This window comes from Salvelinus namaycush, chromosome 5 (assembly GCF_016432855.1).
Source record: "Salvelinus namaycush isolate Seneca chromosome 5, SaNama_1.0, whole genome shotgun sequence".
Lineage (NCBI taxonomy): Eukaryota > Metazoa > Chordata > Actinopteri > Salmoniformes > Salmonidae > Salvelinus > Salvelinus namaycush.
The window spans coordinates 61,324,301-61,337,317 of record NC_052311.1 but is presented as its reverse complement, the minus strand read 5'-3'; the positions used below and the strand labels follow the sequence as shown (position 1 = coordinate 61,337,317).

The 13,017-nt window shown below is 45.6% G+C and overlaps 1 protein-coding gene across 1 annotated transcript; it reads right to left on the bottom strand.

Annotated features, from left to right (window-relative positions):
* Positions 1 to 5,534: 5,534 nt before the first annotated feature.
* LOC120048637 (trypsin-2-like) lies at positions 5,535 to 9,579 on the bottom strand. Its single transcript, XM_038994744.1, has 5 exons — positions 9,456 to 9,579; positions 7,011 to 7,164; positions 6,464 to 6,723; positions 5,999 to 6,135; positions 5,535 to 5,891 (listed from the first exon to the last, which is right to left on the bottom strand). The coding sequence occupies exons 1-5, from the start codon at positions 9,517 to 9,519 to the stop codon at positions 5,742 to 5,744; spliced, it is 765 nt and encodes a 254-aa protein (XP_038850672.1). The 5' UTR covers positions 9,520 to 9,579; the 3' UTR covers positions 5,535 to 5,741.
* Between the last annotated feature and the right edge of the window lie 3,438 nt (positions 9,580 to 13,017).

The window sequence follows — 13,017 nt, the reverse complement described above, 5'->3', positions numbered from 1 at the left end:
ACATACTTCCGGCGCCGACCGAGATGGCCGCCTCGCTTCGCGTTCCTAGGAAAATATGCAGTATTTTGTTTTTTTATGTGTTATTCCTTACATTGGTACCCCAGGTAATCTTAGGTTTCATTACATACAGTCGGGAGGAACTACTGAATATAAGAGCAACGTCAACTCACCATCGTTACAACCAGGAATATGACTTTCCCGAAGCGGATCCAGTGTTTTGCCTTCTACCCAACACAATGGATCTGATCCCAGCCGGCGACCCTAAGCGACGCCGAAAAAGGGGCAAACGAAGCGGTCTCCTGGTCAGGCTTCGGAGACGGGCACATCGCGCTCCACTCCCTAGCATACTACTCGCCAATGTCCAGTCTCTTGACAATAAGGTTGATGAAATCCGAGCACGGGTAACATTCCAGAGAGACATCAGGGATTGTAACATTCTCTGCTTCACGGAAACATGGCTCACTCAAGAGACGCTAACGGACTCGGTGCAGCCAGCTGGTTTCTTCACGCATCGCGCCGACAGAAACAAACATCTTTCTGGTAAGAAGAGGGGCGGGGGTGTATGCCTTATGATTAACGAGACGTGGTGTGATCATAACAACATACAGGAACTCAAGTCATTCTGTTCACCTGATCTAGAATTCCTCACAATCAAATGTCGACCGCATTATCTACCAAGGGAATTCTCTTCGATTATAATCACAGCCGTATATATCCCCCCCAAGCAGACACATCGATGGCCCTGAACGAACTTTATCTGACTCTTTGTAAACTGGAAACCACACACCCTGAGGCTGCATTCATCGTAGCTGGGGATTTTAACAAGGCTAATCTGAAAACAAAACTCCCTAAATTCTATCAGCATATCGATTGTGCTACCAGGGCTGGTAAAACCTTGGATCATTGTTATACTAACTTCCGCAACGCATATAAGGCCCTCCCCCGCCCTCCTTTCGGAAAAGCTGACCACGACTCCATTTTGTTGCTTCCAGCCTACAAACAGAAACTAAAACAACAAGCTCCCTCGCTCAGGTCTGTTCAACGCTGGTCCGACCAATCTGATTCCACGCTTCAAGACTGCTTCGCTCACGTGGATTGGGATATGTTCCGCATTGCGTCCAACAACAATATTGACGAATACGCTGATTCGGTGAGCGAGTTCATTAGAAAGTGCATTGACGATGTCGTACCCACAGCAACGATTAAAACATTCCCAAACCAGAAACCGTGGATTGATGGCAGCATTCGCGTGAAACTGAAAGCGCGAACCACTGCTTTTAACCAGGGCAAGGTGACCGGAAACATGACCGAATACAAACAGTGTAGCTATTCTCTCCGCAAGGCAATCAAACAAGCTAAGTCCCAGTATAGAGACAAAGTAGAGTCGCAATTCAACAGCTCAGACACAAGAGGTATGTGGCAGGGTCTACAGTCAATCACGGATTACAAAAAGAAAACCAGCCCCGTTGCGGACCAGGATGTCTTGCTCCCAGACAGGCTAAATAACTTTTTTGCTCGCTTTGAGGACAATACAGTGCCACTGACACGGCCCGCTACCAAAACCTGCGGGCTCTCCTTCACTGCAGCCGAGGTGAGTAAAACATTTAAACGTGTTAACCCTCGCATGGCTGCAGGCCCAGACGGCATTCCCAGCCGCGTCCTCAGAGCATGCGCAGACCAGCTGGCTGGTGTGTTTAAGGACATATTCAATCAATCCTTATCCCAGTCTGCTGTTCCCACATGCTTCAAGAGGGCCACCATTGTTCCTGTTCCCAAGAAAGCTAAGGTAACTGAGCTAAACGACTACCGCCCCGTAGCACTCACTTCCGTCATCATGAAGTGCTTTGAGAGACTAGTCAAGGACCATATCACCTCCACCCTACCTGACACCCTAGACCCACTCCAATTTGCTTACCGACCCAATAGGTCCACAGACGATGCAATCGCAACCCCACTGCACACTGCCCTAACCCATCTGGACAAGAGGAATACCTATGTGAGAATGCTGTTCATCGACTACAGCTCAGCATTTAACACCATAGTACCCTCCAAACTCGTCATCAAGCTTGAGACCCTGGGTCTCGACCCCGCCCTGTGCAACTGGGTCCTGGACTTCCTGACGGGCCGCCCCCAGGTGGTGAGGGTAGGTAACAACATCTCCACCCCGCTGATCCTCAACACCGGGGCCCCACAAGGGTGCGTTCTGAGCCCTCTCCTGTACTCCCTGTTCACCCACGACTGCGTGGCCATGCACGCCTCCAACTCAATCATCAAGTTTGCGGACGACACTACAGTGGTAGGCTTGATTACCAACAACGACGAGACGGCCTACAGGGAGGAGGTGAGGGCCCTCGGAGTGTGGTGTCAGGAAAATAACCTCACACTCAACGTCAACAAAACAAAGGAGATGATTGTGGACTTCAGGAAACAGCAGAGGGAGCACCCCCCTATCCACATCGACGGGACAGTAGTGGAGAAGGTGGAAAGTTTTAAGTTCCTCGGTGTACACATCACGGACAAACTGAATTGGTCCACCCACACAGACAGCGTTGTGAAGAAGGCGCAGCAGCGCCTCTTCAACCTCAGGAGGCTGAAGAAATTCGGCTTGTCACCAAAAGCACTCACAAACTTCTACAGATGCACAATCGAGAGCATCCTGTCGGGCTGTATCACCGCCTGGTACGGCAACTGCTCCGCCCACAACCGTAAGGCTCTCCAGAGGGTAGTGAGGTCTGCACAACGCATCACCGGGGGCAAACTACCTGCCCTCCAGGACACCTACACCACCCGATGTCACAGGAAGGCCAGAAAGATCATCAAGGACAACAACCACCCAAGCCACTGCCTGTTCACCCCGCTATCATCCAGAAGGCGAGGTCAGTACAGGTGCATCAAAGCAGGGACCGCGAGACTGAAAAACAGCTTCTATCTCAAGGCCATCAGACTGTTAAACAGCCACCACTAACATTTAGTGGTCGCTGCCAACATACTGACTCAACTCCAGCCACTTTAATAATGGGAATTGATGGAAATTATGTAAAAATGTACCACTAGCCACTTTAAACAATGCCACTTAATATAATGTTTACATACCCTACATTACTCATCTCATATGTATATGTATATACTGTACTCTATATCATCTACTGCATCTTGCCATCTTTATGTAATACATGTATCACTAGCCACTTTAAACGATGCCACTTTATGTTTACATACCCTACATTACTCATCTCATATGTATATACTGTACTCTATACCATCTACTGCATCTTGCCTATGCCGTTCTGTACCATCACTCATTCATATATCTTTATGTACATATTCTTTATCCCTTTACACTTGTGTGTATAAGGTAGTAGTTGTGGAATTGTTAGGTTAGATTACTTGTTGGTTATTACTGCATTGTCGGAACTAGAAGCACAAGCATTTCGCTACACTCGCATTAACATCTGCTAACCATGTGTATGTGACAAATAAAATTTGATTTGATTTGAGTCCCATTTTACACCCAGTCTGCATTCCCACCAGAGTCGGTATCAATTTTCCCCTATTCAGACACCCCACACATGTCCCCGGCCTTGGGGCAGGCTGTGGGCAGGGCGATGGGCTTGACAAACTTGTTGAGAGTGACAGGGTGGGCCAGCTTCAACAGCATAATGTCGTGGTCCAGGGTCTGGTAGTCATAGCTCTGGTACCAGTAGATGGCGTCCACAGACAGATGATTTGTGAGTGAAAACAGGAGAGAAAACATGAAACAGAAAGAAAATATAATGCACTGACGGAGGAAGAGAGGCTTGAGGGAAAAGATAAGTGAATGTGACCTTAGTACTTACATAATCCAGCAGTGGGAGGCAACGATGATCCACTGGGCGTTGATGAGGGAGCCTCAGACTCATAACCCCAACGATCCTATTATCCATAGGAGCTGCCACTGAGGGAATTAAGGATAGGGAGGGAGGGTGAGATGAGAAAGAGAGAAGGATGAAGAGGGAGTAGTGTTCAGAAAGCATGACAGGAGGAAGGTTATGCAGAGGTTAGAGTTAATGTTATATTATACAAGATGGGCAAATGGGGAGCACTAACCTTTCAGCATGACAATAACCTACAACACAAGGCCAAATCTACACTGGAGTTGTTTACCAATAAGACATTGAATGTTTCTGAGTGGCCAAGTTACAGTTTTGACTTAAATCTGCTTGAAAATCTATGGCAAGACTTGAAAATTGCTGTCTAGCCATGATCCCCAACATCTTGACAAAGCTTGAAGAATGTTGAAAATAATAATGGGCTAATATTGCACAGTCCAGGTGTGTAAAGCTCTTATAGACTTAACCAAGAAGATTCACAGCTGCTTCTAGATTGTTAACTCAGGGAGCTGAATGCTTATGCAACAACTATATTTTAGTTAAACAATTTCTGTGAATCTTTAAAAAACAAACATTTTCTTCCACTTTGACATTAGAGAGAATTTTGGGTAGATTGTTGACCAAAAAAATTCAATCCATTTTAATCCCACTTTGTAACACAATAAAATGTTCCAAAGGGTATGAATACTTTTTCAAGGCACTGTAAATGCACTGTAATTTTATCTTTAAAACTGCTACGTTTTCTCTCTGTCTCATGGCAAAATGTGTAGAATTCCAGGAAATGTGCTTTAAAACGGCAACAAAAATCTGTTCTATAGCAAAATGTGTAGAATTTGCTTGAAAACTGGAAAACTTTCTCTGCTGATGCTGCATACAGCAGTCATGGTGGCAGCCAAGGCTATCGAAGCTGTGTTGACCACTGTTGTTTTTAGTTTTGGTGCAATGGGGATTGCTTTTGCCACTACATTACACCTTCTGCACAAGGGAATAAAATAGTTGTTGTAGGATGCTAAAGCAGTGCTAATGGTGGCAGGCTTGGAATTACAAAAAATGGTCAGACTGAAAACACCCTGTTCTTCAAGGTGGATGCGGTTACAATGGCTGTACTTTAGATACAGCTTTTCACAAGTCAAATGTCTGATTCATGTCTGATCACTTTTGTTACCATGACAATATGAATAGAGCCATGAACCCAACGTTTGAGTTTGTTTACTTAGTTCTAGTGTTGTACGTAGAGTTAGCATCATTATTCTAATTATCATTGTAATTAGCTATAGCATCATTATTAGCATTTGCATCATTAACAGCATTAGCAGTGTGTAGTGCAAAACAATGGAGGCCATACATCTGTTAGCATATGTTTGTTAGCATGGTTACTTTTCCATTTAATTTGTCTTTGCCATCTAATTTCTTGCTCTGTACAATATACCATTGTCACTATTTGATTGTACTAGTAACTAGTAGGTGGGTGCTTAGGAAATGTCAAACAGTGGAAGAGTACCTCTGTTAGCATGCTTCTTTGTGTCATCTCATTTTCAATTATTAAATTGTTTGATGTGACTTTAAATATTGTAGTAATCTACCCTGTTATCTAAATCATTGATTGTTTGTGTATTTTTTTTATTGACACAAAGAATTGTAATAAAAAAGACAAACATACAGTAGTGAAGTCAAAGATGCCATTTTATTGACTAGATGTTTCTTTGTCTTCCTGTATGTAACAACATCAGCCTTCTGTCTCTCTCTACTTCATCTTCTCTCCCCCTCTCAAGCTCATTCTCCTTCTCCTTCTCTCTCTCTCTCTCTCTCTCTCTCTCTCTCTCTCTAGCTCTCTCTCACTCTCTCTCTCTACTCTGGTGTGGAGGGTACAGGCTAGTAGTTGGTGATGATCTCATGAATCCAGGGCAGCAGGGCACAGACCTTGGTGTAGACACCAGGATAGTTGGGCTGGGCACAGCCAACACCCCAGGACACGATGCCATGCAGCTCTCCGTTACATACCAGGGGACCGCCGGAGTCACCCTGAGAGAGACACAGAGGGAGAGAGAAAGATAATGAATTAATATATAAATGAATAAACAAACAAATGAAATGTTCTGTTTGTGAGGTTACAGGGGTATTCTCCATACCTGACAGGCGTCCTTGCCTCCCTCCAGGTATCCAGCACACACCATGGTATCAGTAATCTGGCCAGGGTAGGACTCCTCACAGGCCTTCTTAGACAGGATGGGGATGTCCACACACTGCAGGTTAAATGGGTTGAACACTGACAGAGAGAGAGACAGAGAGACAGATGAGAGACAGAGAAAGAGATAGAGACACAGTTGGGGAGAGAGAGAGAGAGAGAGAGAGAAGGTTGGGGGGAGAGAGAGGGGGGGAAAGAAAATATACAGTAAGTGGTATTCTTAGAAGTAGCTACCCTCTCAAGTAAATTGATTTGCTGATTTCCCATCAACATGTAGATCTAGTGTGAGCTATAATTTCAAGAAAATGTATTTTAGTTGATTACATTCAATAACCCATATTTTCTCATCTCATCCCAATCTCATTGTCATTCCACCCCATCCCATACTACACCCCATCTACATAAATACCCGAGTCGGTGTAGATGTTTCCCCATCCAGACACCACACACATGTCACCGGCCTTGGGGCAGGCTGTGGGCAGGGCGATGGGCTTGACAAACTTGTTGAGAGTGACAGGGTGGGCCAGCTTCAACAGCATAATGTCGTGGTCCAGGGTCTGGTAGTCATAGCTCTGGTGCCAGTAGATGGCGTCCACAGACATGTACTGCTCCGTTCCTTCGTGCTCCCAGATGTGGTGGTCACCCAGGATGGCAAGCTGACTCCAAGGACTGGAGGGAGGGAGAGAGAGAGAGAGAGAAGGAGAGAGTGAGAGAGCGAGGGAGAGAGAGAGAGGACATGATTTATGAGAGGAAGGAGAGCAGAAAGGGATGAAGGTGAATAAGTGGAGAGAGGAAGGCAGAGAAGATAAGAAGGAGAGAGGGGAAGACAGAAAGTGAAGACAGATGGAAAATTGGAGAAGGGAGAGGATAAAAAAAATAGAAACCTTTACATGAAGAGGCCTTTGGGAGGCACAGTAAAGGGAAAAGATGGTTGACAGTGACCCTGCAGTACTCACTTCATCCAGCAGTGGGCGGCAGAGATGATCCACTGGTCGTTAATGAGGGAGCCACCACAGAAGTGGTAGCCGATGTTAAGAGAGGCTTGCCAGGGCTGGGAGTGAGCCTCACACTCATAACCCCCCACGATCCTGTCATCCATAGGAGCTGCCGCTGAGGGAGGGAAGGAGTGGAAGGGAGAGGGAGGGTGAGAGGAGAAAGAGAGTAGGATGGAGAGAGGGAGTAGTGTTCAGAAAGCATGACAGGAAGAAGGTGACAGAAGACAGAGAGATGCAGAGGTTAGAGATAATGTTATATTAAACAAGATGGGCAAAAGGAGAGCATTAAGCTGATGTCCACATTGTCTGTAAAACATGTGTGTCTCTATGCGTGTCTCTATGCGAGTCTCAATCCGTGTCTCTATGCGTGTCTCTATGCGTGTCTCAATCCGTGTCTCTATGCGTGTCTCTATGCGTGTCTCTATGTGTGTCTCTATGCGAGTCTCTATGCGAGTCTCAATCCGTGTCTCTATGCGAGTCTCAAAGCGTGTCTCTATGCGAGTCTCTATGCGAGTCTCTATGCGTGTCTCAATCCGTGTCTCTATGTGTGTCTCTATGCGAGTCTCTATGCGTGTCTCTATGCGAGTCTCAATCCGTGTCTCTATGCGTGTCTCTATGCGTGTCTCTATGTGTGTCTCTATGCGAGTCTCTATGCGAGTCTCTATGTGAGTCTCTATGCGTGTCTCTATGCGTGTCTCTATGCGTGTCTCTATGCGTGTCTCTATCCGTGTCTCTATGCGAGTCTCAATCCGTGTCTCTATCCGTGTCTCTATGCGAGTCTCAATCCGTGTCTCTATGTGTGTCTCAATCTGTGTCTCTATGTGTGTCTCAATCTGTGTCTCTATGTGTGTCTCTATGTGTGTCTCAATCCGTGTCTCTATGTGTGTCTCTATGTGTCTCAATCTGTGTCTCTATGTGTGTCTCTATGTGTGTCTCTATGTGTGTCTCAATCCGTGTCTCTATGCGTGTCTCTATGCGTGTCTCTATGCGTGTCTCTATGTGTGTCTCAATCTGTGTCTCTATGCGTGTCTCTATGTGTGTCTCAATCTGTGTCTCTATGTGTGTCTCTATGTGTGTCTCTATGTGTGTCTCAATCCGTGTCTCTATGCGTGTCTCTATGTGTGTCTCTATGTGTGTCTCAATCTGTGTCTCTATGTGTGTCTCTATGTGTGTCTCTATGTGTGTCTCAATGCGTGTCTCTATGCGTGTCTCTATGCGTGTCTCTATGCGTGTCTCAATGCGTGTCTCTATGCGTGTCTCTATGTGTGTCTCAATCCGTGTCTCTATGCGAGTCTCTATGCGTGTCTCTATGCGAGTCTCTATGCGAGTCTCTATGCGTGTCTCTATGTGTGTCTCAATGTGTGTCTCGATCCGTGTCTCTATGCGTGTCTCAATCCGTGTCTCTATGCGTGTCTCTATGCGTGTCTCAATCCGTGTCTCAATCCGTGTCTCTATGTGTGTCTCTATGCGAGTCTCAATCCGTGTGTCTATGCGAGTCTCAATCCGTGTCTCTATGCGTGTCTCTATGTGTGTCTCTATGTGTGTCTCTATGTGTGTCTCAATCCGTGTCTCTATGCGTGTCTCTATGCGTGTCTCTATGCGTGTCTCTATGTGTGTCTCTATGTGTGTCTCTATGTGTGTCTCAATCCGTGTCTCTATGTGTGTCTCTATGTGTGTCTCTATGTGTGTCTCAATCCGTGTCTCTATGCGTGTCTCTATGTGTGTCTCTATGTGTGTCTCAATCTGTGTCTCTATGTGTGTCTCTATGTGTGTCTCTATGTGTGTCTCAATGCGTGTCTCTATGCGTGTCTCTATGCGTGTCTCTATGCGTGTCTCAATGCGTGTCTCTATGCGTGTCTCTATGTGTGTCTCAATCCGTGTCTCTATGCGAGTCTCTATGCGTGTCTCTATGCGAGTCTCTATGCGAGTCTCTATGCGTGTCTCTATGTGTGTCTCAATGTGTGTCTCGATCCGTGTCTCTATGCGTGTCTCAATCCGTGTCTCTATGCGTGTCTCTATGCGTGTCTCAATCCGTGTCTCTATCCGTGTCTCTATGTGTGTCTCTATGCGAGTCTCAATCCGTGTGTCTATGCGAGTCTCAATCCGTGTCTCTATGCGTGTCTCTATGTGTGTCTCTATGTGTGTCTCTATGTGTGTCTCAATCCGTGTCTCTATGCGTGTCTCTATGCGTGTCTCTATGCGTGTCTCTATGTGTGTCTCTATGTGTGTCTCTATGTGTGTCTCAATCCGTGTCTCTATGTGTGTCTCTATGTGTGTCTCAATCCGTGTCTCTATGCGAGTCTCAATGCGTGTCTCTATGCGTGTCTCTATGCGTGTCTCAATGCGTGTCTTTATGCGTGTTTCTTTGCGTGTCTCTATGTGTGTCTCTATGTGTGTGTTTGTTACCTGCAGCCCCCAGGAGTGTGAGTACAATCAGGCCAATCATCGTGCTGCTGAGACAAGTCTTCATTTACCAGACTGGACATGTGCACTCCGCGATTCTCTACATTTATACCTTTATCTCAACTGATATCCCTCCACCCTGCCCTGCCCCCTTTCCAAGTCTCTCGTGCCTGATGCCCCACCCCAAACTCTCCTGCCCCATCATGCCTCATCTTATCACAAACTCCCCTTACATTCTACCAGGTACTCAGAGCATGCGTTTATCCCATTCCTCACGCCAATGTCATCATGGGACATTTAGTTATTGGAATAAGTCACAGCTGCAGCTGTCTCAACCTTGGGACTTTGGACAGAAAGTGTTTAGTGTTGAAACAGTTGTGCTGTTGGCCAGATTGTCAGAGTGGTAGGATCATTGAGACCTTTTGCAACACCTCAAAGAAGAGGAGGGGAAAAAGTTGTTGTACTTTTCAGGTACTAGTTCTAACATCACAGGTGGCCGTTTCTCTCACAGACCCTGGCCTATATTCAAGGGCATACCAAGAGTACTAAAGAATAGTAGCAGAGATAAGGAAGGCTCTATGAGTAAAATTTGAATAGAACCAGACAGAAAGATGATTTTCACATTTAAAATGTTATGCAATCAGAACATTCAACAGAATAATTGGTTGTTCTGTAAGATGCAACATTGGAAAGCGAATAGACTTTGTGGGATGAGCACAGGCTGTTAAGTATCCGTGGTCCTTTTGATACTGCATATGGCCAGCCATGGGTACATGTCCTTATGTGCCACATGCCACTTCAAAAGGCTAAATGTCTGTCACATTCAGTTTGCCAGCTACTGGTTAATCATCAGCTAGGTGTACACTCCCCTACATATTTATTTGGGCAGTGAAGATAAAACTTTTTATTTGGCTCTATACTCGGACATTTTGGATTTGAGAACAAATGTTTTATACACTACATGGCCATATGTATGTGGACACCCCTTCAAATTAGTGGATTTGGCTCAGCAACACCCGTTGCTGACAGATGTATAAAATCAAGCACAAAGCCATGCAATCCCCATAGACAAACATTGGCAGTAGAATTGCCCGTACTGAAGAGCTCAGTGACCTTTAACGTGGCACCGTCATAGGATGCCACCTTTCCAACAAGTCAGTTCGTAAAATGTCTGCCCTGCTAGAGCTGCCCCTGTCAACTGTAAGTGCTGTTATTGTGAAGTGGAAACGTCTAGGAGCAACAATGGCTCAGCTGCAAAATGGCAGGCCACAAAAGCAGGTGTCCACATACATTTGGTCATGTAGTGTATGAGGCGACAGTACAGAATTTCACCTTTTATTTTAAGGGTGCTTTCATACATATCTGTTTTATCGTTTAGAAATGAATGCACTTTTTGTATCTAGTCACCCCATCACTTATAGTGTATTTCATTTAGTCAAAAGTTTAGTATTTGGTCCCATACTCCTAGCACACAATGACTACATCAAGCTTATGTATCTACAAACTTGTTGGATGCAATTGCAGTTTGTTTTGGTTGTGTTTCGGATGATGTTGTGCAAATGGTAAATAATGTATTGCGTCATTTTGGAGTCAAGTCAGTTTTATTGTAAGTAAGATGTTCCCGAACACTTCTACATTAATGTGGATGCTACCTTGATTACAGATAATCCTATTACTAGCCTATTCAACCTCTATTTCGTATCGTCTGAGATCCCCAAAGATTGGAAAGCTGCCACGGTCATCCCCCACTTCATAGGGGGAGACACCTTAGACCCAAACTGTTTTAGACCTATAGCCATCCTGCCCTAGCTTTCTAAAATCTTTGAATGCCAAGTTAATAAACAGATCACCGACCATTTCGAATCCCACCGTACCTTCTCCACTATGCAATCTGGTTTCCGAGCTGGTCATGGGTGCACCTCAGCCACGCTCAAGGTCCTAAACGATATCATAACCGCCATTGATAAAAGACAGTACTGTGCAGCCGTCTTCATCGACTTGGCCAAGGCTTTCGACTCTGTCAATCACCGCATTCTTATCGGCAGACTCAATAGCCTTGGCTTCTCAAATGACTGCCTCGCCTGGTTCACCAACTACTTCTCAGATAGAGTTCAGTGTCTCAAATCGGAGGGCCTGTTGTCCGGACCTCTGGCAGTCTCTATGGGGGTGCCACAGGGCTCAATTCTCGGGCCGACTCTTTTCTCTGTATATATCAATGATGTCGCTCTAGCTGCTGGTGATTCTCTGACGACACCATTCTGTATATATCTGGCCCTTCTTTGGACACTGTGCTAACTAACCTCCAAACGAGCTTCAACGCCATACAACACTCCTTCGTGGCCTCCAACTTCATTTAAATGCTAGTAAAACTAAGTGCATGCTCTTCAACCGATTGCTGCCTGCACCCTCCCGCCCGACTAGCATCACTACTCTGGACGGTTCTGACCAAGTCTAACCTGTCTGGTTAGACTGTAAACTCTCCTTCCAGACTCACATTAAGCATCTCCAATCCAAAATTAAATCTAGAATCGGCTTCCTATTTCGCAACAAAGCCTCCTTCACTCTTGCCGCCAAACATAACATCGTAAAACTGACTATCCTACCGATCCTTGACTTCGGTGATGTCATTTACAAAATAGCCTCCAACACTCTACTCAGCAAACTGGATGTAGTCTATCACAGTACCATCCGTTTTATCCCCAAAGCCCCATATACTACACACCACCGTGACCTGTATGCTCTTGTTGGCTGGGCCTCACTACATATCCGTCGCCAAACCCACTGGCTCCAGGTCATCTATAAGTCTTTGCTAGGTAAAGCCCCACCTTATCTCAGCTCACTGGTCACCATAGCAACACCCATCCTTAGCACGGGCTCCAGCAGGTACATTGCACTGGTCATCCCCAAAGCCAACACTTCCTTTGGCCGCCTTTCCTTCCAGTTCTCTGCTGCCAATGACTGGAACGAATTGCAAACATCGCTGAAGCTGGAGTCTTATATCTCCCTCTCTAACTTTAAGCATCAGCTGTCTGAGCAGCTTACCGATCACTGTACCTGTACATAGCCAATCTGTAAATAGCTCACCCAACTACCTCATCCCCTGTCACGACTTCTTCCGAAGTCGATGCCTCTCCTTGTTCGGGTGGTGCTCTGCGGTCGACGTCACCGGTCTTCTAGCCATCATTGATCCATTTTCCATTTTCCATTGGTTTTGTCTTGTCTTCCTACACACCTGGTTTCAATCCCATTCATTACCTGTTGTGTATTTAACCCTCTGGTTCCCATCATGTCTTTGTCAGAGATTGTTTTATGTTCAGTGTCGTGTTGTTTGTATTTGGTGCGCGACGGGTCCTCGTACCCAATTTGTTTCATTTTGTATTTATGGTTTTGGAGTTATGTTTTGTTTTATTAAATTACTAAATTTTACCAAGTTTAATTCTCCTGCGCCTGACTTCCCTGCCACCTATACACACAAATTTTGACAGAATCTCTGACCTACAATGAAGTCAGCAGGAGAAGGTACCCCGGCCATGGAGGTGGAGGAGTGCGTCATGGAACATACAGA

Coding starts and splice junctions, on each gene's coding strand:
- LOC120048637 (XM_038994744.1), bottom strand. CDS start 9,519: ATGAAGACTTGTCTCAGCAGCACGATGATTGGCCTGATTGTACTCACA. Junction 6,724..7,010: donor GCCGCCCACTGCTGGATGAA/GTGAGTACTGCA, acceptor CCCTCCCTCCAG/TCCTTGGAGTCAGCTTGCCA. Junction 6,136..6,463: donor AAACATCTACACCGACTCGG/GTATTTATGTAG, acceptor TCTCTCTGTCAG/TGTTCAACCCATTTAACCTG.